Source organism: Solanum verrucosum, unplaced genomic scaffold (genome assembly GCF_900185275.1).
Source record: "Solanum verrucosum unplaced genomic scaffold, falcon-dt-bn FXZP01000068.1, whole genome shotgun sequence".
In the NCBI taxonomy this organism is placed as follows: Eukaryota; Viridiplantae; Streptophyta; class Magnoliopsida; order Solanales; family Solanaceae; genus Solanum; species Solanum verrucosum.
This window is the reverse complement of record NW_026020085.1, coordinates 557,892-583,291: the sequence shown is the minus strand read 5'-3', so window position 1 is coordinate 583,291 and position 25,400 is coordinate 557,892. Positions and strand designations below refer to the sequence as shown.

General features: G+C 34.6%; 1 protein-coding gene and 1 pseudogene across 1 annotated transcript; one reads left to right on the top strand and one right to left on the bottom strand.

The window, feature by feature from the left end:
* The first annotated feature begins 2,519 nt into the window (after positions 1–2,519).
* On the top strand, positions 2,520–5,771 carry LOC125824279 (uncharacterized; annotated as a pseudogene).
* A 2,516-nt stretch (positions 5,772–8,287) lies between these two features.
* LOC125824284 (uncharacterized) lies at positions 8,288–9,493 on the bottom strand. Its single transcript, XM_049503630.1, has one exon. The coding sequence runs from the start codon at positions 9,491–9,493 to the stop codon at positions 8,288–8,290; it is 1,206 nt and encodes a 401-aa protein (XP_049359587.1).
* Positions 9,494–25,400: the final 15,907 nt, after the last annotated feature.

Sequence of the window (25,400 nt, the reverse complement as noted above, 5' to 3'; positions counted from 1 at the left end):
TTTGAAAGGTAAATGTGAAACTTTGTCACTTATTACTAGTTTGCCATACATTCCTTTTCTAATGTAATGGTCTATCCATTTTCGTTATTTAGGTATTTGGGAACTCTTAAAAGGATGATTGGGAATAAAGCTAGTATAGAGGGTTCCATTTGTAAAACATACTTGATGACAGAGTTAACACAATTTTTTTCTCATTATTTTGAACCTCATGTCATGACACGTAATCATAATGTGGAACGTAATGATGATGGTGGTGTTGTGGAAGATCTTGAAGGAAATTTATCAATATTCTCCCATCCAGGTCGAGTATGGGGAGAAGCAAAAAAAAGGATTTATCCCTTGAAGAAATCAAGGCTGCCCAAACTTATATCTTACTAAATTGTGAGGAGGTTGAGCCATTTGTGAGGTAACAAAAGTTAGTGGTATTTTCTTAATGATATAAACATATTTTTACTCACGACTATCAAATTAAACTTATTTTACTATGATGAAATATGTTCATGCAACGTTTGCAAGAAGAGTTTCCGAATCTATCTCAGGGTCAAATAGATGAGAGCCTTGAAGCAAATTTCTCCACATGGTTCAAGGAATTTGTAAGATTTCAAAACTACTATCTTTTATGTGGTAATGTGCTTAACTTGACTTCGGAAATTTTACTAAGTCTTACAATTTTTTCAAAATAGGTCCGATGCAATCCCATAGAGAATAAATTCTTGAGTAGTCTTGCCCGTGGACCATTAATAAGTGCTACATGTCATTCTATTTATTCTGTTAATAGATACAAATTTCACACAAAATGTCATGGTAGCGCAAGATCAACAATGAATAGTGGAGTTTGTATCTCAGATTCAAATTTTGGTTATTATTTTGGACGGATAAAAGAGATTATACAAGTGGAATACCCTGAAGCACCTTTGAAGCAAACTGTATTATTCAAATGTGAATGGTTTGACCCAACTATGAATGTTGGTGTCAAAAGGCATAATCAGTACAAATTGGTTGAGATTAATCAACGTCGTCGATATAAAAAATATGAGCCTTTTATTCTGGCAATGCAAGCAACTCAAGTGTGTTATGTGTCGTATCCAAACAAGAAAAAGGACAAAGATGACTGGGTAGCTGTATTGAAGGTCAAACCTCGAAATGTTATTGAATTACTTGATGAGGGAGTGGAGATAACTTCAGAACTGAATGTTCCATTCCAAGTTGATGAAGTTGAAGTCCACGAGATAGATATGACTGTTTCCATTGATGAAAACATACTCTTAAATGATCCAAATGGGGATACACTAGAAATGGATGAACCCTTTGATGATGGTTTATTGCAAGAGCAACATGAAATCCAAATAAATTCAACAGAAGAATATGAAACCGAGGAAACTGAGGAGGATGAGGAGGATGAAGATGATGAAGAGGATCAGGAAGATGAAGAGTTTGAAGAAGACATAGATAGTGACTAGTGCTTGATAATCTACTTTTGTATCTTCACCGTAATTTGTTTGTATTAAGTTTTCTCCAAATATTCTCATTTTCTTTAGTTTCTATTTTTCAAATTACGGTGATTAAAATCAGTAACTCTTGGATTTTGACCATGTGTGTTCTATTTCTTATTTTAACCTTTATTTAAATCTACTTGTAGCATTAATTAGTGTTATACATACCAGGTAACTGAATGTTCCATTTGAATGAGAGTTGTTTTGTGATGCTTTGGATGCCTAGGAAATCTCCACATTCACCTTTTCCCCTTTTTTAGCTACTGTCTTTTCATTATCATTGGTCATTTTACATTGGTTATGGAGTTTCTAGTGCCACGTGTGGTGTCTTTGATGTCCAATCCAAAGAGAGTTTGTGTTCTCTTTCTTGGTACAGGGAAAACTGAAACAAATTTTATGCTTTGTGGTCATTTTACATTAGTGTTATACCTACCAGCTTTGATGACAAAATGTAACCATCAGGCCTAGGTGCCTTATCAGAAACACATGATCTAATGGTATTCAACTTTTCAGTCTCCTAAAAGGCTTCTACAGTTCCCTAATATCCTTTTCTGTGATTGTATTCAATTTTTTTAGAATCTGATATAGATTTCTGAAGCTCATTATTTGTGTAAATCTTCTAACCAAACTCAATGATAACTATTTCACTCTTTTATATGCAGGCATAAGTGTTTTCACTTGATCTACAAGCTTTTTTAGAGGTATTTTTAATATTTCAGCACACTTCAATGAGGTAGCTTAATTTGATTTATACTAGTGATAAGTGTTTGACTCTAGTTTCTGTTTTTGCAATATTTCTTTTTTTGGTGGAACAAGCTGTTTGGTGATAGTCATTTGCTAGTCTCATTTTGTTCTCATACAACATGATACTATGTGGGTCTGCCTGTATTTTGTTTTGACATTGGATAAGTAGCTCCACATCACTGAAAGTTTCTTTGTTTAGACGTGACAATAAATTTTTCAGGAAGCCAACTACATTGTTGTAGTTTTCAGGAAGCCAACTACACTGTTATATTTTTTATAGGTATGGCTCGAGCCAGAGGTAGTGGGAAGTCCTTTGGTAGGAGTAGTCCTGCTATTCATGTAAGCATGCCAACTATTCCGATGCCCACTATAGTTTCTCCTCAACAAGGTGGCACCACAACAATTGAAACATCATATCAAAGTACCACCCCAACTATCTCTGAGACACCTCCAGTTACACTAAATCAGAGCAGTCCCATAGGTCAGGGTCTGTCTACTCAGAGCATCCCAACAGGTTGTAGTAGTCTAATTGCTGAAGGTGATATATCTACTCAAAGCAACTCAAGAGGTCATACAAACACAGTTGATACTGATTCTAGTAGTAACCACTCACGGACCCTTATTTTTATAAGTTCTGCAGGGTTAGTCCACTCTTTTGCTTTTATCCTCATAACCTGTTTATACTTGAGTGTAGTTAATATTGGTAGTCTTTGAATCCACAAGTTCGAGTAAACAAATTATAATTTAAGGTTCCATGTTAAGCAATGCTAATTGATGGATCTGAAAAATCAGCAGCCTACTATAATCTGAGTATTCTTTTTGTTAGCACTCACATATATAATGTCTAATTATAATAAAACTCCAAATAATGTCTTCAAATTTACACAGGTTGGAACCTTCTATAATATGCTCTAGTTTCATAAGCAAGTCTTTCAGAAATGATGTTGATCCCAATGGAATAAATTGGAAAAGTGTTTCAAACGTTGTAAAAGACGGTTATTTTAGAGAATTTAAGGTATTACTTTTCATCGTAGATAAGTTTGGAAAGTGTATTCATACTTATAGATAGGATATTGATATATTACTTTCAAAATTTATTTCAGAAAAAATTATATTGGGATGTTTCTATTAGTAAAAGTGAAGTGAAGAGACACTGGTTGGTCAAGGCCGCTATAAAATACAGAAATTTTATTTCTAAGATAAAATGGGGAGGAGTTAGGCCAGGTTTTGTACCTGAGCATGTTTGGGAAAGATGGACACAACTTTGGGAAAGTAATGAGTCCAAGAAAAAGTCAGAAACAAATGCAAATAATCGTCGTGGTGGCTGTGAAGTTGCTGCTGGGACTCACACAGGTGGCTCTATCTCAATTGGAGAGCATCGCAAGAAACTTGTAAGTATATATTTCACAAATTATATAAGTAACATCTTTAGGTTGTCTGATATATAAACTTGTATCTAAATACACATTATGCAATCGATATTTTTGTATCTAAAAAGTGATTTTTCTTTTGTAAAGGCTATTGAAAAGGGTCGAGATCCAACACCAAGCGAGTTACATTTACACGTCCATACGCATGGTCATGATGGTAAATCTTTTGTTGGCGAACGCTCTCGAATTGTCCATGTAAGTCCAAAACTTTGAAACCTATCAGAATATATACATGTCATTTCTTATTAGAAGGGAAAACTTGGCTGAAAATGAATAGTAATTTAGTTTCATGGTTGGATGTTGTTATCTTGCTGCTCAACTGATGTGTGGACTGTTTACTTCTTGATCTTTGTAATTCTTTCAGATGTTAGAAATTTTTGAAAGTGTTTCGACCTATTATTAGACTGTAAATCAGTGGTGTATCTTGTTTGCTATTCATGTTGTTTGCTTGCCTGTTGTTTCCTTGTAAGTCCTCTTATTTCACTGTTTTGGTTGGCTGTGAAAGTCGTGGTTCAGTCATGAAGTCCGAAATCATTTTCTATAGGAAAACATAAATGGTCGTACATGCCCTGTTATCCTACATTACGAGTTATTTGTTTCCCTTTTGTTTAGATTATAGTCAGAAAATGCCTACCATTTGTAGTTTTAAATATGAACTTCATAACATGTTTTCCTTATCTTTGTCTTGTTTTGGTTTTCATGAGGATTGTGTTAGTTCTCTTCACTACGGGCGTAAAAGCTGCCCGTAGTGATGCTATTTCAGCATCTATTTTATGGCCCTATTCCCCCAGTCCAGTCGTTTCACTGAGTATCATAGAGGATTTCAAAATGTGCATGTTAATAAAAAATAAAATGTTATGAGAGCATAAATGAGATCCAGATTTTCAGGATCAGTTTGTGGTAGCCTACACATGTTTTCAGCATCTGATATGTGGCCCTCTTCCCCCAGTCCAGTAGTTTCTCTAAGTATCACATAGGCAGGGCATATAGAGAAACAACTGATGCCTTGCCACTGAGAGTGCTGAAGAGTAGCTTGTACATTGCAGCTGTTGTAGCATCCCCAAGTCTTTGAACAATCACATCTATGCATACCTGCATAGACACGTTGGCATACCACAAAAAGAAACAATAGAATCATTCTACTGCTAGGGATATTCAAGTGACACTTATAACCACAACAATCCTTTCAATTGTCATGAAACACTTGTGCAGACATAATAAAATAATGCTTAACCTTCTAGCTTTGCTATATCCTATCAAAAAGATTTTTAAAATTGGAAATCAAGATTTGCTACAGACAGGAGATTCACAATTCAAGCTGCTGCTAATATGTAAGATGGAACAATGATAATCTTTTAGGTCACTATTTTTGTAACATACCTTTGCTTTATACTTCTCGTCCTGTGAGTATCACATAGTATTAATGCTGATGAATGGCATGCACATCTTTTTTCTTTGCTAATATAGAATGATGTATGTCTTCCTTATACATCAAGTCAGTTACAATGTTGATGAATGGCCTGCAGAAATATAGAATGATGTTACAGTGAGTTATGTACTCACGAAAATGTCTTGAGCAGCATTGGGTATTCCCAATATAAGAACTATTATCCAAGGTTAAATTAGACATACAACATTTCTGCCTTTCCCTTCCATTATAAATTTATTCCTAATCTTTAATGTTTTCTCTTTATCTCAATTTATTACAGGAAAAATATGAAGAAATATTACGGGAAAAAACAACCTCTCAATCTGATATTGATCAATGAAAGCATACTACCAAGCTGCCGGGGGAGAAAAAAAGAAAAGAATATACGGTCTTGGATCTGAAGCAAAAACTTACTACGGGCATAATCTTTGTGCCTCATCATCTGTAGCAACTTCATTTTCTCAATCAACATCGACAAGAAATATGGATGTGTTTGTGAAGGAAATGATTCCTGCCCTTACTAATCATTTTCTTCCTGTTATTATGGAGCGGCTACAACAAGTGGTTATTCCCATTGACAATCCATCACTTGTGACACCCATGGTACCTCCTTCTGCTGCTACTAATGAGGACGAGGTTGATCCCTTAGTTTCAAGTGATGATGGTATCCCTTAATTAGTCTCCTTTAGCTTTAATTTTTGGATGTTTGTGTTTTTGAAAAGTACAAATTGCCTGATAACAATAGTTGATGACTTTCTTTGGATGTTTTGCACTGAAAGTATGAGATTAGGATTTTGCTATCTACAGATTTTGAACCCTCTAAATATTATTTTATATGAATGTTTGTTATTTTAGAGGTATTTAGTAATTGTTATTAATTTATTTCAGCAATGTATATTTAAAATAAAAAAATGAAATTATTTTACTAGAAAATTTTTAGCAACAAATTTAATGACGATTTGGTCGTTGCTATGATAAAATTTTGGCGACGGATTAACAACGGAACATTTTAGTGGCAAATATGCTGGCTTAAATAACAGAATATTTTGTGACGGATTAGTGACAAAAATTCCGATGCTAATTTATTTGAAATGATGAAATTAATGATGAATTTAGCAACAAATATTTTTGCGACGGATTAGTGACGAAAATTTCATCGCGAATTTATTTGAAATGACGAAATTAATTATGGAATTAGCAACGAACTATATAAGTATACCGATGGAAGAGTCCATCACTAAAGTTGCGACGGACTAAATTTTTCGTCGCTAAGAGATTACTAACGAGCGAAATACTAACAGCCAAAAATCCGTCGTAAATCCGTCGCAAATCCGGTTTAGCGACGGAATACCATAGATTAGCGACGAATTTCGTCAGTCGCTAAATGCTATTTTTTTTGTAGTGTTCCTCTCTGACACCCATATGCTGCATGAAGTCCAACCTACGCCTTACCCACACACTCTCTCGAGCTGAGTGTTAGGATATGGACTAGGGCTCACCCTCTCAGGATGGACCTCATGTCGACCCACTCGTTAGGCCATCAGTCTGTGGTCTTTGTTTAGCGACCTCCCTCTCGGGCAAGTTGAAAACACATGGGTGGTTTCATATTTGCAACTACAAACCCATTAAATTAAACCACAACCACTAGGTGAAATCACCATTAAAATATATCTACCCTATCAGCAAGCAAGAACCGACAACAGTATCAACACATATTTGCTAAATCACACCCCAAGAATGGGGTTTTTAGCCACACATCAAGAAATAACAAAATACACCTAAAATGATGATAAATAAAATAGGTATAAGAAATTAAACCTTGATTTATGCAAAGGAAGAAGAATGGAGAAGACCCAAGAAATTAAACTTGGGGAAGTTGAAATCCTTCTCTCTTCAAGTTTCCGACAAAAGCCTCTCCAAACTTGAGAGAAAATATCAAGTATATTATGAATTAATTTTTTCATAATACTATATTATGAATTAATTTTTTCATAATACATCTTTTCTAGGGGTATTAATCTTATAATTTCTTTTATGTTTTCTAATATATACTCTATGTATTGTATGTCGTGGGTTTGTTGAAATGCTTATATATTTTCTTTAATTAAAATACTTAATAAAGTAATATCTATTATAGTTTGTTGCCAATATTCTAAGTATTCTTGATTTATCATTAATCGGAATATTGAATTTCTAAATCACTTAAGTTAAATTCTGGAATTTCATCTTCATAACATAGTTGATTCATTAATTCTTCTTCTTCTTCTTCAAATATCAGCTGCCATATCATTTGTTTTAGTTCCGTAATTTCTATGTTTCTTAATACATACAAGATTAATATTTTATATGCTAATATCATTTCGTCATGCAAATTAGGCATAATAATTTCAAAACATAATTCCCTTATACCATAGTCTTGACAAATATTATTCATATTAGATTACTATAAACTAGATTATTTTCAACATGTTTTCCTGTCACTGTTAACATCGTACTTTCGAAAGTATTTTCTTCCTAACAGCGCCTCAACTATGTTTACTCCCCTCACGGCTTCTTGCCTATGGTTTCAACTTTAGGATGGCATAGTCTGGAAGTTTTCCTTTATTTCCTCATGTTAACAAACTAGAAAACATCTAAAAATAATTCTAGTATATAATAACTAATATAAATCTATTCTATCATTACTATGATATTCAGGAATTAATAAATTTAGTTATGCATAATCATAAATGTATATACCTGTGTAGTATCTGCACTATTTGGATCCATAGCTTAACTGAAACTTTAGATTTTTATTGAGAATATTTTTGTTTACAAGAGAGGCTTGCTTTCCGTGTAGAAAGTCTTGCCTCTATATGCCATAATGGCTACCTATTTATACACATATAAGTAACCTTACTATGGTTACTTTATTCCTACTATGATTACTTTACACCTAACTATAGTTACTTTACTATTCCTACTTTTGTACATATTCTTACTTAGACTAACACGTTAGTGCTTCTTTACATCTGCACTACTTTACAAAGTCAACAAAATGACAAACAACTTTACTTTACATTTTTGTACATAATATTTCTAACTTAACACGTTACTACTATCTTTTCTTTTCATAAAGTAGCTCCACTTAGCAAAGTAGCTCCACTTATAGCTTTTTCTTTTTATCTTGTCGGTTTTGTCACTTCTTGTTTTTACTCTAGCTGCACGTCTGGGATCACATTATCTTCGCCCTGACATTTGGAACATTGATGATCCGGATATTTATGGCCAATAGTTTTGCAGTATCTGGTCATTATTTCTGAAGAGATAAAATCCTTCCTTATAGCTCTTGTTGTAGGTTGCTGCTCAGGTTTTACCAGACTTAGCGCCCATTGCCTGAGTTCTTCCATATCTGCTGCTCTAAATTCTCGACAATTCGAATATATCATTGTTTGTTCCCGTGAATAATAACTCCATATTGAATTGTTGTTCAAATAATTAGATGTTAACTCATTCAGTATAGTAGTTATTCCAATAATCCTTTTTTCTGCATAGAATGCTGGTATCTCTACTTTTTGTATCTCCTCTTGCTCCTCTATTTTTTCCGGTATAATCATTTCTCTAGTTAGTCCAATTTTTATAACTTGTATAATCGGTTTTATTTCGTCGTAAAGTATTTCTGCTGGTGCTGAATAAAACTTTATATAAAACAAAGTTCCTTTAGTTATTCTCTTGTAGTTCATGAATGCTTTATGTAAGTCTGGTATCGTAGCTATTTCATCTCTGGTTTGGGTATATACTGTGTTCAATAATCCATAGTTATAGCAAGTTGCTATTAGGTTTGCATTTGTCTTAGGTAAAGCGATTAATTTATTATATCCTTGCAAAGCTTGGGTAATATAATCTTCATGTGGATTTTGGGTAGTTTTTGATCTGGGGTTTTTATTTAAAAAAGTTTGTATTTTGTGGATATTTTCTATGTATGCTCTGGTTATATGGTTATAGGTCTTTTTGTCCTGGTTCAAACTTTCCTTATAGGTATTTATTTGAGGTGGTACAAATATGGGGTTTTGTTTTTTGGGTATAAATGGTTTTTCGAATATCTTGTTCATATTTGTATTGACATATCTTTTCTCCTCTTTTGTAGATGATGTGCTACCTGTAGCTGCATGTAATAAATTGTTAGCTTGGGTTTTTCGGTGTTTCCCAGCGTCACCTTCTAGCTCTGGAATTTTTAAGTCTTCCGATCGAGTTAGCTCCGCATATTTACCGTCATGCTGCTGACCTTTCATTTTTTGTATCTCTTTGTCCATATTATCTATCTTTGTACAAAGCATTGCTATAGCATTGAATATTTTTTCATCTTTGTCTAGATCCGTCTGTGTAGCTTTGTCTTGATATGTAGTCTGCAATGACATTTTTGTTAGTACTTATCACTTCTATTGTAAATGTAAAATTCTGTATATTTAATACTAGTCTTCGTATTTCTTTTGTTGTTACTGAATCTTGTATCTTCCTTGTAATCTACCATTTCACCTGCGTATTATCTGTTCTTACAATGAACTTATTATATACTATATATGGTTCAAAAGCTAATAAGCATTTATATAGTGCATATAATTCTTTTCTATTTATTTCCCATTTTATTTCGGGATTTGTAAATGTCCCTGAGTAATATCTACAATGATGTTCTATTTTTTCTTTATCGTATTTATATTTTAGTACTCCTCCATAACTTATTTCGCTTGCATCTGATTCTACTATATATATAAATTTTTTATTTTCATCTGGAAAATATAATTTAGGTAACTTCTTACATAATGATTTTATTTTTTGTATTTGTTCTTGATCTTTTTTATCAAAATAATATTCTACCTCTTTCTTTAATTTTTTGTGCAAAGGTTTTAGATTTTCTGCTAAATTAGGTATATATTCTCTTACTTGGTTTACTAATCCTAAAAATGATTGTAATTTCTTTTTCGTATCTATTTGTTCGTCAGAATTTATTATTTTTTGTACTATATGGTTTTGCATTTTTATACCATTTTTATCTATTTGTATTCCTAAAAATTCTATTTGATTTTTCATTATTTCTGCCTTTTTCTTACTTAAACTTATTCCTGAGTATGTTATAATATGTATAAATTTTTCTAACAATCGTATATGATCTTCTTCTGTTCGTGAATATAACAATATATCATCTATGTATACTATACAATTTTCTAGTTGGTTAAAATAATTATCCATAAAATGTTGGTATCTTCCTGGTGCATTTTTATATTCAAAAGGTAGTACATTCCATTCATAGAATCCTTGTGGTACTGTAAAAGCTGTTAATTTTTTAGATTCTTCTTCTAGCTTTAGATGATAAAATCCTGATTTACAATAAAATTTACTAAAATAATTATATCCTTGTATTTGTCTTACTTTTAATACTTTGTTAGGTATGGGGTAATTATATGTTTTTGTTTTTGCATTTAAATTTCTATAGTCAATAACCATACGACTTTTACCTCTTTTTTGTTCGCTGTGTTTATTTACTATGAATGCTGGACTTGTATGTTTGCTATTACTTTCTTGAATATATTTGTTTTCTAATAATTCTTTTATATGCATTTTAAATTCTTTTAAATCTTCAAAGTTATATTTCAATGGTTTTTGGGTTATTATGCTATTTTCATCAATTAGTTCAATTTTTACTTTTGTTTTATGGTTTTCCCATCCTTTTAAGGGATCTTCACTATATAACATATCTAATTTTTCTTGAATTAATTTTAGTTTGTCTATTGAAAATATTATTAATTCTATATTGTGAGTATTTTCTTTAACATTTTCTAATTTTTGAGTGATTTTTTCACTTCCTTTAATCCATGGTGTAGGTTTTCTGTTTTTATTACTTACTCTTTTTGCTCCTATCTTTTGCTTACATGGTGTGGTAAACCACCAATGTGTTTTTGTTATTACATGGGGATATAGTTTTTGTAGAAATGACATTCCTAAAAGCATGTCTTTATTTATAAAGTCATAACTATATATATCTTCTATAGTTAATATTTTATCCCATATTTGTAACTTTATATTTTTTGCTTTATATGTTATCATACTTCCTTCATTATTAAATCCTGTGACGACTATAGGTGTTTTTAGTTTTTCCCATTTTTCATCTGGTAGACAATTATGTTTACATATGTTTGCTTCTGCTCCTGTATCTATCATTGGAGTATAGTATCTGTTGTAGTAATTTTCTACTATTATTTTTGCAAGTATATAAATTTTCATAATGCTCTTTTTACTATAATCTTTTTATTTTTATAAGTTATTGTTAATTGGGTATTTTCTAAATTATATGGTTTCATTTCTTCTAACCATTTTATTCCTAATATTATATTGTCTTCTTGATATATTTTAAAGTCTATTAATATTATTATACCTCCTATGATTATTTCTTTTTGAGTTGTTTCCTCTATATGTAACAATTCTTTTGGTAATTCTGGGCATACTTGTTCTTTAGAGGTTATCTCTTCTTCCGATACTAATTCTCTTGGTATATAATTTTCTTCTTGTCCAGTATTTATTATAATGATATGTTTCCTTTGTTCTATTATTCCAGTTATATAATAGTGATATGGTTCAATTTCTTTTATTCTTTGATATTCTACTGATTTTCTTAAGGGTTGGGACGTATCAATATTTTTATCTATGTTCTTTATTCTTTTTGATGTACTTATCCTATCACTCAGTATTTCTAGATCCTCTTCTATGTCTATTTCTTTGTAACTATAATCATTATTATCTATTACTGTAACAATTTGTTCAAAAGGATTCTCTATTTTTATTTTATTTATCTTATTTTTTGCTGTTATCTTATGTTTTGTTGTTAATACATATAGATTTTTACAGCGGGCTGTAAATATTTTACTTCCTGGGGCTAATTCTATTCCTGACATTTTCCAATATAATACTAATGATTTATCTTTATTTCTATCATTTATTGCTACTGAATAATTAGCACTTATTATAAACTTAAATTTTTGGTAGATTAAATTTCCTTTTACCGCACTTATTATACTTCTTTCTATTGGTTCTACTATTCTGTCATCCGCCAAATATATTTCTATTGGTGTATCTATTCCTTCTCTAAAACAAGCTTTTATTAATATTTCTGTTCCGCCTAAGTGCACGTATTTTATTGGTTCTTTAGCTTTAATTTCTTGTATTTCTTTATTTATTATCCTTTTATTTATTATAGGTATTCTTGCTTTTCCTTTGGTATATTTACAATCTATTATGTGTTCTTTTTGACTTACTACATAGTATTCCTCTTTTTGTCTTTTAAATATATTCCTTATTAATGGTATCTTAAATATTTTTTCTACACTGAGATCTAATTCTTTTCCTTTTATTTGTTCAAATATATTGGTATCAAATATTACCTTCTGTTCCGTAGACTCTTCATTTGTATATTCTTCTTTATTTATTATTTGTACGTCTTTTTCAGTCATTATTTTCTTCTATTTCATTTTCAGATATTTCGTTTTCAAGTGATTCAAATTCATATATACTATCATCACTATCTGGTTCATAATCTATATAATCTATTTGTGTATCTGTTTCATCGTTAATTATTATTTCAAATATTTGTTTTTTCTTTGGATTTTTGGGTAATTTACAATCTTTAGCAAAGTGTCCTAGTTTTCCACAATTATAACATGTACATTCTGTTATTTTTTTCTTTGGTCTAAAAGGTCTTTTTGCTTTAGTATTTTTTATGTAATATCTTCTTCTTGGTCTTTTATACCTATATTGGGATTTATATTTTTTATATTTCCCTGGTTTTCTATATTTCTTTTTATAATAATTATCATTGCATCCGAATTGAGGTGCTATGTTATCTTTACAACATGCTAGGTTTCTAATTATTGTTTTTTCCATTTTTATGTCTTCTCTATATTTTTCACATATTGCTGAATACCATTTTTGTAGATATCTCATTCTTGCTCCAAGTGTATCTTGTAATCCTTCTTCGTTCCAATCTTTTATTATTTTAGAACTAAATGGTTCTGGTAATTTTGTAAAATATAATTTTCTTATTTCTTTTGATTCTTCTGCATTATATGTTCCTTTATAATAATATTCTCTAAATACACATGTATATTTGTCTATGTAGCATATGTTACATATAGTTAATTTTAGCATTAAATTCCTATGTAACTGTTTTTCATTATTTTGTTCTTCTACTTCTGTAGTTGTACTACTGAATTCATTTCTTATTGCCATTTCATATTTATTTAATATGTCGATTGGTGTGGTTGCACTATCTCCGTCTATGTTTTTATTATTTCTTAATGTTTTTATGCTTTCTTCTGCTAAATTTTGTAACCATAATTTTACCGTTCCTAAAAATGTTCTTTCTATATATCCTGGTACTTCTGACATTCCAATTTTATTATCTATTAGTTGTTTTGCTATATATCCTACCCATAATTGTATTGTTTTATTTATATCTGTTACACAATCTAGATCTAAAAATCCGTTATTGCGGGATGTTGTTGATGGTGTCCATTTTTTATAGTCTTATGAGTTTAGTTATTTATGCTGTCAGTTCTCCTTACATGCTCGTACTTCAATGTACTGATTTCATTCGACCTGCATTATTATAATGAAGATACAGGTGTTCAGGGACATCACTAAATGCTTCGTTGATACCATTTTCACTCAAACTAATTTTGTTAAGCCTCCTTGCTTTTAGGAGGGCTTGACATTATTTTTCTGTTTGTTAACTTGTCGAGGGTTCTATCGTGACATCTATGCAAGTATTATAGGCTTCATAAATAGTTAAGGTTGAGGAGTTTCTTAGTATTTCCCTTTTTGTTGAGATTTTTTGAGGTCTTAACATAGTTGTTTAACTTATTAAGTATTTCTGAATGTTTATTTGATTTGAGTTTTGATTGAGACTCTAAAGTTTAACTATGCATTTGAAATTCTGATTTTGCTTGAGTAAGCCTTCCTCTAAAGAGTCAGCCAGACAAAGGGTTCTCTTAGGGACCAATAATTGTTCTTGAGTGTCGGCCACATCCAGGGTGTAGGCTCGGGGTGTGACAAAGTTTGTATCAGACCATAGAGTTCAAGAGTCATAAGGTGGCTATGTAGTCGTATTTGTAGAGTCATTTTTTGTCTGAAATACGACGCATATATAATAAGGACGATACCACATTTAGGAACATTTCACATTCTTCTTATTCATGTCTGTATGCTATAGTTCAACTCTATAAAAAAATTATCTAACTCGTGCTTACACGTGTTTTTTCAGATCATGACTCCACGAAGAGCTGTTGTAGGATGTCATTCTTGAAGGAATGTTAATCCTCCAAGTCAGGAAGCTTTCAATGCACGAGAGGTGCAACCCTGATGAGTCGGGAGTTTTGACTCATTTAGAGCTTGTTTTTCAATGAATTAGTGTCCTCAATGCATAGTTTGTGTTCATAACTTATGTTATTTTTTATGTGCAGCAATGAAGGCATAAGAACAAGTCAAGGACATTACAATGTGAAAAGAAGTGAAAAAGTTGGAAAAGTGGAAGAAAAGAAATGCTCGAGCTCGTAAAAGCCATTCGGCGACTCGCGGAGTGAGCCTTGAGCTCACCAAAAACTCTGATGAATTGGGTCATGAACTAAGAAAACTTGGCGATTGAGAGAGCACAATGGTTATGCACCAAATAGAATGGCGACCTCGACCCATCTCGCCTAAATGAATAGAACAACATGATGTAGAAGTCAAGATAAAAGGTGAGAAGAGGTGCTCTTCAATGGATCGTCAAGTCGTTTGCCGATCCCACCTAACTTTGCCGAGTCGAACTGTGTACATAAATTTTGGGAAGATTTTGGAAACATAGAGAGTAATTTATGAAGAGAGAAAAGAAGTGATACACACTGTTTTTTACAATTTTTCACATACTTTGACAATACTGAATATTTTTGGAGAAGGTTTTGAGCGTGGATATTGAGGTTTTAATGTTTTAGTCTTAATTTTGGCTTTGAGCATTGTGGATTTTTTCATTCGGATGGAATATCTTTTTGATAACTATTTCTCGAGAATTGTTATGTGTGGCTAAACCCCTTTCCTTAGGGGTGTGACTATGTAATTGAATACATAAATTAGCTTGTGGGTATTGTTAATTTCCATATTCAATGTTGTTTTTAAATTGGTTAAGTCATTTATTCATATTTTCATTTATGAACTGAGGTTATAAATTTAGTTATAGATTTAGCTCACAATGCTTGCTTGCGAAACTTGAGTAAAGTATAGTAAATGATTGATAATTGTATTGGCTTATGTCTTTACAACCCATCTTGATAAAGCGAATTATGTGAAGGAATACGGGTTGTTTTGTATTGTTAAGCTTGTTGATGTTTGCGGAACTCACTCGAATCATAATAGTTGTTACAGATAAAATCCATCAAACCCATTCAGATCAAATAACATAAAGGAATTATTAATTACCTATTAATAGAAATTAGTATTAGATTACTCACACACTCCTCAGACCCATTTTATACTTGTACAAACTCTGTACTATTTTTTTCTGTTAATAATTGGATACTAAATTCTATTGATATTGATAATTTAAACCTACAGATTTACATAATGTTACATGTTATTTACTTCTATTCTACAGGAAATTAGAACACTTAAATACTTCGTACTTGAATTCTTTACCGTATCACTCCTTTTGGGATCCAATGAACTACCCGTTGGTTTATATTTGCTAGCGACTACCTACACTTTGAATTAGAAGAGGTGTTGTTGAGCATTATAAAAAATGGTGCCGCTACCGAGGAATGGTGTTTAGAATTCATTTCTTTAAGTGTCTTTGTGAACTAGTTTGATTGTAGAAGAATTTTCTTATTAATGTTTTTGTTGTTTGCTCTAAATAGGTGATGAAATGCGTGTGAACGGGAGCATTGCGTGTCAACATGGAAACAATGATGAAATCGGAGACTTGAACGATGTCAATGTGGACTAAGTGGGAAATGGCGGTGCTATTTCTTTGCCCCCGACTATGAGCAACACTATTTTTCATTTGACCGGAACTATGCTTCAACTGATCCAATTAAAAGATTTCTTCGGGGGACTTGCTCATGAGGACCCTCATGATTACATCTGGACCTTCAAGAGTCTCTCTCAACAGTCAATTTAGCTCTGTTCTTTCCCTTTTCTCTAATGGAGGAAGCAACGAAGTGGTTGTCCATACTACCAAGGGATTCTATTACTTCTTGGGCGGAGCTCACGGAGGTGTTCTATGAAAGATCCTTTCCTCCCTCATAGATGTTGAAGTTGAGGGATAGCATTCAAAATTTCAATAGGATTGATGATGAACTCATTAATGAAATGTGGTTGAGGTTTCAAAAGCTACTTCTCTGATATCCTACTCATGGGTTGCCGGTTAATGTGCTCTTGCAATATTTCTACCAGAGTCTTGACATTATCAACAAGAGTGTCATCCATGAACTTATGCAGGATGGAATTATGAGACAAACGTTTGTCGTGGGATTGAATTTTCTTAACAAGATGACGAAGATTTATTGAGCATGGCATACAAGGGAGGATCAAGTGTCTCCCCTAAATATTGGGTTGACTAAAGAACGAATGGAAAAGAACCAAGAGTGTGATGAAAATATGGCCAAGATGATGACCAAAATGGATTTATTGACAAAACATGTCATGGGAGGTGGCTATAAGGTCGTGAATACGGTTGGTTCTTATCATGGGATGAGGTCGGATGATGCACAATTTTAAGCTATGTATAATGAAGAGGTGCAATTGTTGCTGAACCAAGTGGGCGGTTCTCGTCCAAGCTATCCAAGGCGGGAAGGAATTCAAGGTTGGATTAAAGACTGTGATGGTGGTTGGAGAGATAGAGAATGAGATTAATGTGGCAGAGGTATAAATTGGAGAGAAATGGATTGTCATAGAGATCATTATGTGCCTCCTCATGACCGTCCTAAAGATAAGGAACCAAACACTGATTCCGAATGCTTTCAGACTGAAGATATGCTTGCCCGCATCCAAAAAAAGGTGGGAAGATTGGATAAGGTGCTCAAGGAGATGAAGACCAATTTCTCCTCTTTCAATCAGACGATGACCTATCATTCGGTTTGAGACCCAAATGGGCCAAATTGCTACTCACTTTAATTCGAGGCCAAAAGGAGGTCTTTCTATTGATTCTATGGCCAACCAAAGAATGATAATGTACAATGTATGGCTATCGTGACTCAGAGTCGTAAGGTTGTGGGTGATTTTAAAAATGATAATAATGGAAGTTTAGGCAAGGGGAAAATCATTGTTTTTGACAGTGATGTACTCGTCGAGGAGTCGAACAATAGAGCCACCAACGAGGTTGATGAAGCATCGAAAAATGTTGTTTGCGATGATGCTAAAAAGTCAAATGTAGGGTTTGTGCCTCCTTCGGTACCTATAAAGTTGTTTCCCAAAGTGACTCCACCATTTACTCAAGGATTGAAGAAAAATGCTAAAGATGTGAACTTCCAAAAATTTCATTCCATCTAAAAAACTCCTTCCATTAATCTTCCTTTGGTAGAGGCATTGTTCGTAATGCCGAGTAATGCAATGCTTATGAAAGAGTTTATCATAATGAAGAGAAGTATGTATTTTTAGATGATTGAAGTATCTCATAGTTATAGTGACATTATGTCGAGCAACGTGGTTGTTAGGAAGGATGATCCAGGGGCATTAACTATCCCCTGAACTATTGAGATGTTCCAATTCGCTAAAACGTTGTGTGATTTGGGGTCGAGTAAAAACTTGATGCCCTATAAAATTTTCAACCGACTTTGGCTAAGTGAGCCTAAACCTAAAACATTGCGTCTTCTACTAGCCGATCATTCTATAAAGCGTCCTATTGGCATTCTCTATGACATTTTGGAGAAGGTAGAAGAATTTATTTTTCCAGCTGATATTTTGATCCTCGATTGCAAGTTGATGTCTAGGTCCCTCTTATTCTCGGTCGGCCATTCTCTTCTACCGGAAAGGCTCTTATTGATGTGGAAAGGGAGGTAAATAGTGAGGAAGTTACATTTAATATTTGAAAATCGATGAACCATCCAAGTGACCTCCATGTGATATCGGTTATTGATGATGTGGTGCTAGTATGAGTGAAGTTTCTTGTGTTGGTGAATCTTTGGCTGCCGTCCTTTTGAACTATGATAGGGTGGAAATTCAAGATTATTATGAGGTAGTGGCAGCTCTATTGGGTTTAGGTTTTTAATCCAAGAGACCTTTGAAACTTCATATCGATATCTAGAATAGAGAATTCCTCCCTCAAAGCCATCTATTGAGGAACAACTAAAGCTCGGATTGAAGGTACTTCCACATCACTTTCGTCATGTATTTTTGGGAGCCAATAATACTTTAACCATGATTATTATTGCGGATTTGCTTTAATGGCAAGTGCAGGTACTTGTTAGTGTGTTGAAATTATTTATCAAATATATTAGGTGGACTATTACCAAATTGTGGGAATCCCTTCTGGTATTTGTACTCACAAGATTCAACTGGCTAGTGATTGAATGCCAAGTATTGAACAACAAAGGAGGTTAAATCCTCCAATGTATGAAGTCATCAAGAAAATATTATGAAGTGGATTGATACGGTTGTTGTCTACCATATTGCAGATAGCTAGTGGGTTAGTCTCGTTCAATGTATTCCAAAGAGAAGTGGTATGACCGTGGTCTCTAATGAAAAACTAGAGCTTGTGTTAACGAGACAAGTAACCAATTGGCATGTATGTATGGACTATCAAAAATTGAATGAGTGGACCGAGAAGGATTATTTCCCAATGCCCTTTATGGATCAAATCCTTGAAAGACTTGTTGGGTGTGGATGGTATTGCTTCTTAAACGGTTACTACAATTATAAACAAATCTCTATTGCAACAAAAGATCAAGAAAAGACAACATTCACATGATCCTATAGGACATTTGCTTTTAAAAGAATGCCATTCGGATAGTGTAATGCACGGGCGACATTTGAACGGTGTATGCTCTGTATTTTTGCTTATATGGTAGAGTATTTGATGGAGGTTTTCATGGATGACTTTTTGGTTGTGGGAGATATATTTGAAGTATGCCTTGAGCACCTTGGTATAGTCTTGAAAAGATGTGTTGAAACAAACCTTGTTCTCAATTAGAAGAAAGGTCATTTCATGTTCTAGGATGGTAATGTATTAGGGCACAAAATTTTGGTGGAAGGCATACCAGTTGATCCAGCGAAAGTTGAAGCTTTTGCCAAGTTTCCTCCTTTTATCTTAGTTAAAGGTGTTAGAAGTTTCTTGGGTCATTCAAGTTTCTACTGAAGTTCGTAAAAGATTTTTCCAAGGTGGCTCACCTATTTGCAAGCCACTTGAGAAGGAAAATGTCTTCCAGTTTGATTAAGATTGTGTTAAGGCGTTCGTGTGTTTAAAAGAGAAGCTTGTTTCATCTCCTATCATTGTTGTTTTTGATTGGAGCAGTCCATTGAACTAATGTGTTATGTGAGCAGTGTGGCTTTTGGTGCTGTCCTTGGTGGGCAAAGGAAATTTGTTTTATTCGGTCTACTATGCAAGCAAGAGTTGAACGTGTCTGAAAAAAAACTACATCATCACTAAGTAGGAGTTATTAGCCCTCGTATATTGTTTTGAGAAGTTTAGAGCCTACATTTTGGGGACTAAGATAGTGGTACACATCAACCATGCCGCTATATGCTACCTGAAGAATAAGAAAGTTGCAAAATCAATGTTAATCCGATGGGTATTATTGTTGCAAGAGTTTGAATTTGAAGTAAAGGAGCGAAAGGGGTTTCAAAACTAGGTGGTGGACCACCTGTCGAGGCTTGAAATGAATGTGGTTGTTTCTGGTGAAAAAGATATTAAGGAAGCCTTTCCCGATGAGTTGGTGATGGGTATGTCGAATGGCACTCCACCTTGGTATGCTAATTTTGCAAAATATTTTGTGTTGAATACTCCCTGATGGGCTGAATTTTTACCAACAAAAAAGGTTCCTTTTTGATGTGAAGAAGTACTTTTGGGATGAACCTTACCTATATCAGGAGCGTGTGAACCACATGATTAGAAGGTGTGTTCCAAAAGTTGAGATTGATGTTATTCTTGATGCTTTTCATGTATAACCGGTTGGTGGACACCATCATATAGCGCGCATAGTTGCGAAGGTTCTTCATTGTGGTTATTATTGGCAAACATTGTATCAAGATGCAAATTCCCATATTAAGAAGTGTGTACATTGTCAAAAGCAAGGAGGAGTGTCGTCAAGGCACAAATTACCTCTCACTCCTATTCTAGAGGTTGAATGGTTTGATATATGGAAAATCAATTTCATGGGGCCTTTTGTGAGTTCGTATGGGAAAAAATACATCTTGGTGGTTGCTGAATATGTCTCGAAATGGGTAGAGGTTGTGGCCTTACCTAAAGATGAAGGGAGAAGTATTGTTCAATTCCTCAAATAGTACTTTTTTACAAGGTTTGGCAGTCCACATGAAATTATTAGTGATAGGGGATTTCACTTTTGTAACTGAATGTTTGCATCATTGTTGAGCAAGTATGGAGTTAAGTATAAGGTTGCTACCCCTTATCATCCGCACACAAATGGTTAAGTTGAGGTGTCGAATTGGGAAATCAAAGGAATGTTTGCCAAGCCGACTAATGCAAATCGGACTTATGGTCCCGAAAGTTAGATGACGCTCTTTGGGCCTATAGAACTGTATTGAAGACCCTATTTAGTGTGTCCCTGTATCAATTGGTGTTCGGTATGTCGTTTAATCTACCAGTGGAACTAGAGCATAAAGCGTTGTGGTCTTTGAAGGCAAAAAACTTGAATTGGGAGAACGAGTAGAAGGATAAAGTTGTCAACTCCACGCTTCAGAAGAGTTTTGGCCTCCTGCTTATGAAAGTTCAGCCCTTTGTAAGGGCAAAATGAATAAGTGGCATGATGCCAAAATCATTCATCAAGAGTTTTAAGTCGGTGATCTTGTGTTGCTCTATAACTTCAGTTTGAGACACTTCTAAGAAAACTCAAGTCAAAATTCTCGGGTCTGTTCAAAGTTAATCGTGTGTTCACTAATGGGGCAATAGATTTTGAAATCGAGGATAGGTTGGTGTTCAAGGTGGATGGGCAAAGGCTGACGATTAACTTTGGAGAGCACCCCAATGTGACGGTGATTGATGTGGTGTATTTGGATGATGCATGAATGCATGTCCACATTGTGCCACTACATTATCTAAGGCGCTTCTTGGAAGGCAACTCAAGTATTACTTTTTGTTATTTGAATAACGTTTGTTAGATGTGCAACTTGGAGTTCGTATTTTGGAAGAAAGGCAAATGGGTGAAGGGCTGGAACACTCCTTCAGTCATTGAATGGCCCCTTAAATGTGAAAATTCAGGAAAGCTCTAGAAGATTGTGTGAGTCACAACTCCCTCGGCAAGTCACCAAATTGGATCAGCAGGCCCGATTGAGATTGCCTTTTTAACCTTCTAAAGGAAAGAAGTTCTACCTGGTTCCGATGGTTGCGGCTCATTTGGCGCATCACTGAACCAATTTGGTGCGAACTGAACAGTCCCTAACTTTTTTAATTAATATCTTCTCTTTTCTATAAGACTTTTGAATCCTCTGCTCTTTCAATCAAACTTGAGATTACAATTTGTTTGTTTGTGTGTTGTGTACTTTACATTTGAAGCATCATGCTGATCTGTTTCCCCTACCTCTTTGCCGAGTTTTTCTCTGTCTTCATTTTAGGTTGGTTTCTCTAATTTTCTCTTTTTATGCTATACTAGAAATGCTAATGGTTAGTGTAATGGGTCTATCCTGATTAGTTGAATTTTGTTCCGTGATTTTTTGTCTATCGACTCATATAGTTTTAATTTGAAATCGAACATGTTAAATTAATCTTTTAGGCCAATTTGTGTTATTTTCTCATGTTTGATGTTGGAATTTTTGGGGTTGCATGTTTGGTAGTGTACGGGTGAATTCTGAGTAACCCGAATTCGACCAAATGACTTGAATTTGCCTGATAATGGATTGGATGACGTTGTTCATTATGGAAAAATAATTGTTTGGTTGAATTTGAATCAATTGTGGGGAAGTCTTAGTACCATGGGTTAGAAATTTATAGTGGCTAGATTGGAATTATTGGAAATTGTGCTTAAATTGATGTGTCGTAAGTTGTAAATAAAAAAATGATCGGGTATGAGTTGGCCATTTCGGCGAGCTTCGACAAGCTCACCGAGTTAACTCAATGTATCACTAATCAAACTCCCCATCCCCTATATGCCAGGTTTATTAAGGGGACCCACTATTACTTTCGGCGATGACCCTTCAGTTCACCGAAGTGATTCGGTAAGTCAGCGAATGAAACTATTATCTCCTTTCTAACTTTTGTTTTTATTTAAATTTTCTGTAACATTCGGTGAGATATCTCTAAACCATCGAGTGAGCTTGGTGACTAACAAAATGGTCTTTGGTCTCGCCTTTTGGAACTGAATTTTTTTTGGGATTATTTGTAATATTCGGCGAGTCCTGTTTTACTCATAGAATGACTTAGCGACTCATCGAGTCATTTGGATAGTTTGTATGCATTTTTGTTTTGAATTATATTTCACTAACCGCAACCACATTTTTTCTCGTTTATGCGCTTTTACAAATATGGCTAGATCAAGAGTTTCAGCATGAGGTCAACTACCCCAAAAGAAGATAAAAGGAATTGTGATCATGGCAGAAGTTGAGACTCCCCAAACTACTCATCCTAAATCTCCTCTGGCGAACATTAAGGGTAAAGGTAAAAAGTAGGACGTGTCGTATTCCAGCTCAGATGATAGTTTGGTCATTGATTTTGTCCAGCCCACATCCTCTCCGTCTGAAAATGAGAATGTTGCGGAGTCCGGGACTCTAGTACATACTCCACTACCCGAATCTGAGTTGGTTAAACAGAAACGTTCAGAGTTGTGGTCTAAAGAAACTCATGATCCACTGACATTTACTCCAGCACCACGAGTATCATAGGCACCACAAGTGCCTCATGTTCCACTACATCCTCCTCGCTCCACGAATATGTTGAAGGTCAATGGATTACGGATGATACTTGAGGAGAAGCAGTTCTCCATAGATGGAGTGGTGGACAAATATCCTACAGTTTGGGAGACGTTGCATTAACACAAATTCCAGCAGTTCAAAAAATCATGGGTCCATATATGCTTACATATGTTCGGGAGTTCTACGGAGGGTACGCCAAGCTGATCCCAATACAGAAAAAGAAGGCGAGTTCGATGGTACCTGTTGACATTGTAGAGGTGTGGGGAAAGTAGGTAAGGTGCAGCGAGATAGACATAAATGATGACTTAGACTGCATGATAAGGAATCGACACTCTCTGCCGATAAAATCAAGACTCAGACTCTTGATGACCTAAAGGGGTTGCTTGTCCCATTGATCTATGATGTCACACCCCGTTGGATCTAGGCGGGGGTTGATATAGAAATGAAAAAGCTTAACATCGTAGCATAGTACTGGTTAGGGTTAATTTCCAGCACGTTGATGCCATCACAAAATGTGTTTATCATGAGGTATTCGAAGGTTGTACGTCTAGGATATATCATCGACCGAGAGAGGCTGAACTTGAGGTATATTATTGCAAAGGAGATGGCTATGAGGTCCAAATAAAATCAAACCTGACTTCCATATTTGGTTCTAATCAGTACTCTATGTCGCCGAGTAGGTGTGCCCTTTGGGGAAAAGACATATATCCAGGTTACTCCTTCCTCTTCTTATGATATTCATCGTATCTAGGCACAAAACATAAAAGATAAGGCAAAAAAGAAGAAGAAAGATGTGGTGGATACCTCTCTGATTGTTTATGTGGGATTTATGGAGGCTAGCCCAACAACGCATACCACGACAGTTGAGCCTACAAGTGTACCTGTCCCCTCGACCTCTATTGCTCATTCTCCTAGTTGTGCCTCCCATCCATTTTTTATTGAGGTGATGATTTATAAAATGGGCAACATTTCCTATTTGGCCGATGTGACAACTTCCCGATTTGAGGCAGTTCTCCCATTCATGATTGAGTGTGCTATTACTGCTGCACTTGGTCCCATTCAGGAGGTGTTGAGGTAACAAAGGCAGAGGATCACAACCCATGCTTTAGAATTAGATGCCCTCACCGTTCGGGTTGCGGTATGGGAGACAACAAACCGCAACTCCATTAATTTTCCAACCTTAAAGGCTTATATTACTAGTCTTCATCGGGATGTGGATGAGCTGAAATCCACTGACATATCGATGTTGTGGGGTGGTGTAGATATCATCGAGAACCCTAATTCTAAGATTCCTATGGTACCAGCTACATCAGAGATCCCTTAGGCAAATGTGATCGAAGATGTTGTTGTAGTTTATAAGGATGGGGATTTCGAACGCATGAGACAGATGAGGAGGAGTTAGCGGCTGATGAAGATGAGGTGTATGAGGAGCGGGAGGATTTGGAGTGTGATTTCCTATAACTGACCACAGAGGCTTCACTACGCGACACGTCTATTATTGTTTCTAGTGGGTCTAAACCCACAGAGGAGAACGTTGCACAAAATGTTGAATTAGATTCAAGCAGGGAAATGATGCCCAGGTTGAGGCCACCCCAGCTACCCAGAGATCAGCTTAGGCTTAGCTTGACAGGGGTATCTTTACTGTCCCTTAATTTTATTTCTTCTTAATATTTTCAGTTTTTTACTTGGCATTGAGGATACTGCTTACTTTTTTGGTGGGGTACAGGTATCCAGCTGCCTACCCTTTTGGTTGTATTTTCTTTTATTTCATTTTTGGGAGATTTTTTTATTTTCGTTTGAAACTTCTCCATGTTGCCTTAGTAGTGAATGTTTTAGTGTGGGTATTGATTCATTGACTTCTCTCTCGATTGCTTGAATTTTAATGTCGGTTACTGTTCTCTTGTACATTTGAGTATCGATTGGGATTAATATCGATGACTTGAATAGTTCTTTTCATGAACGATATGTTTTGTTTCTGTCCAACGAGGTAATTTGAGTTGGATAAATCTTGTGTGAACTCTTTGCATCTCATTGTGACTAGTAAAATCTCAAGGTGAGTCTTACAATGACTATTGCACTAAGCTTAAGATGTAGAGTCATGATCGATGGTTGTGTTGAATGCCATCTGTGGTGAGGTTTACTTAAAAAGTGTTCTCTAGAACATGCCCCGTTGGTCCAATAGATTATCATTGGTGAATGAAGGAAATTATCTTAGGCATGAATTTTTTA

Excerpts from the sequence above, each read along its gene's own strand:
- LOC125824284 (XM_049503630.1), bottom strand. The coding sequence starts at position 9,493 with ATGTCATTGCAGACTACATATCAAGACAAAGCTACACAGACGGATCTA.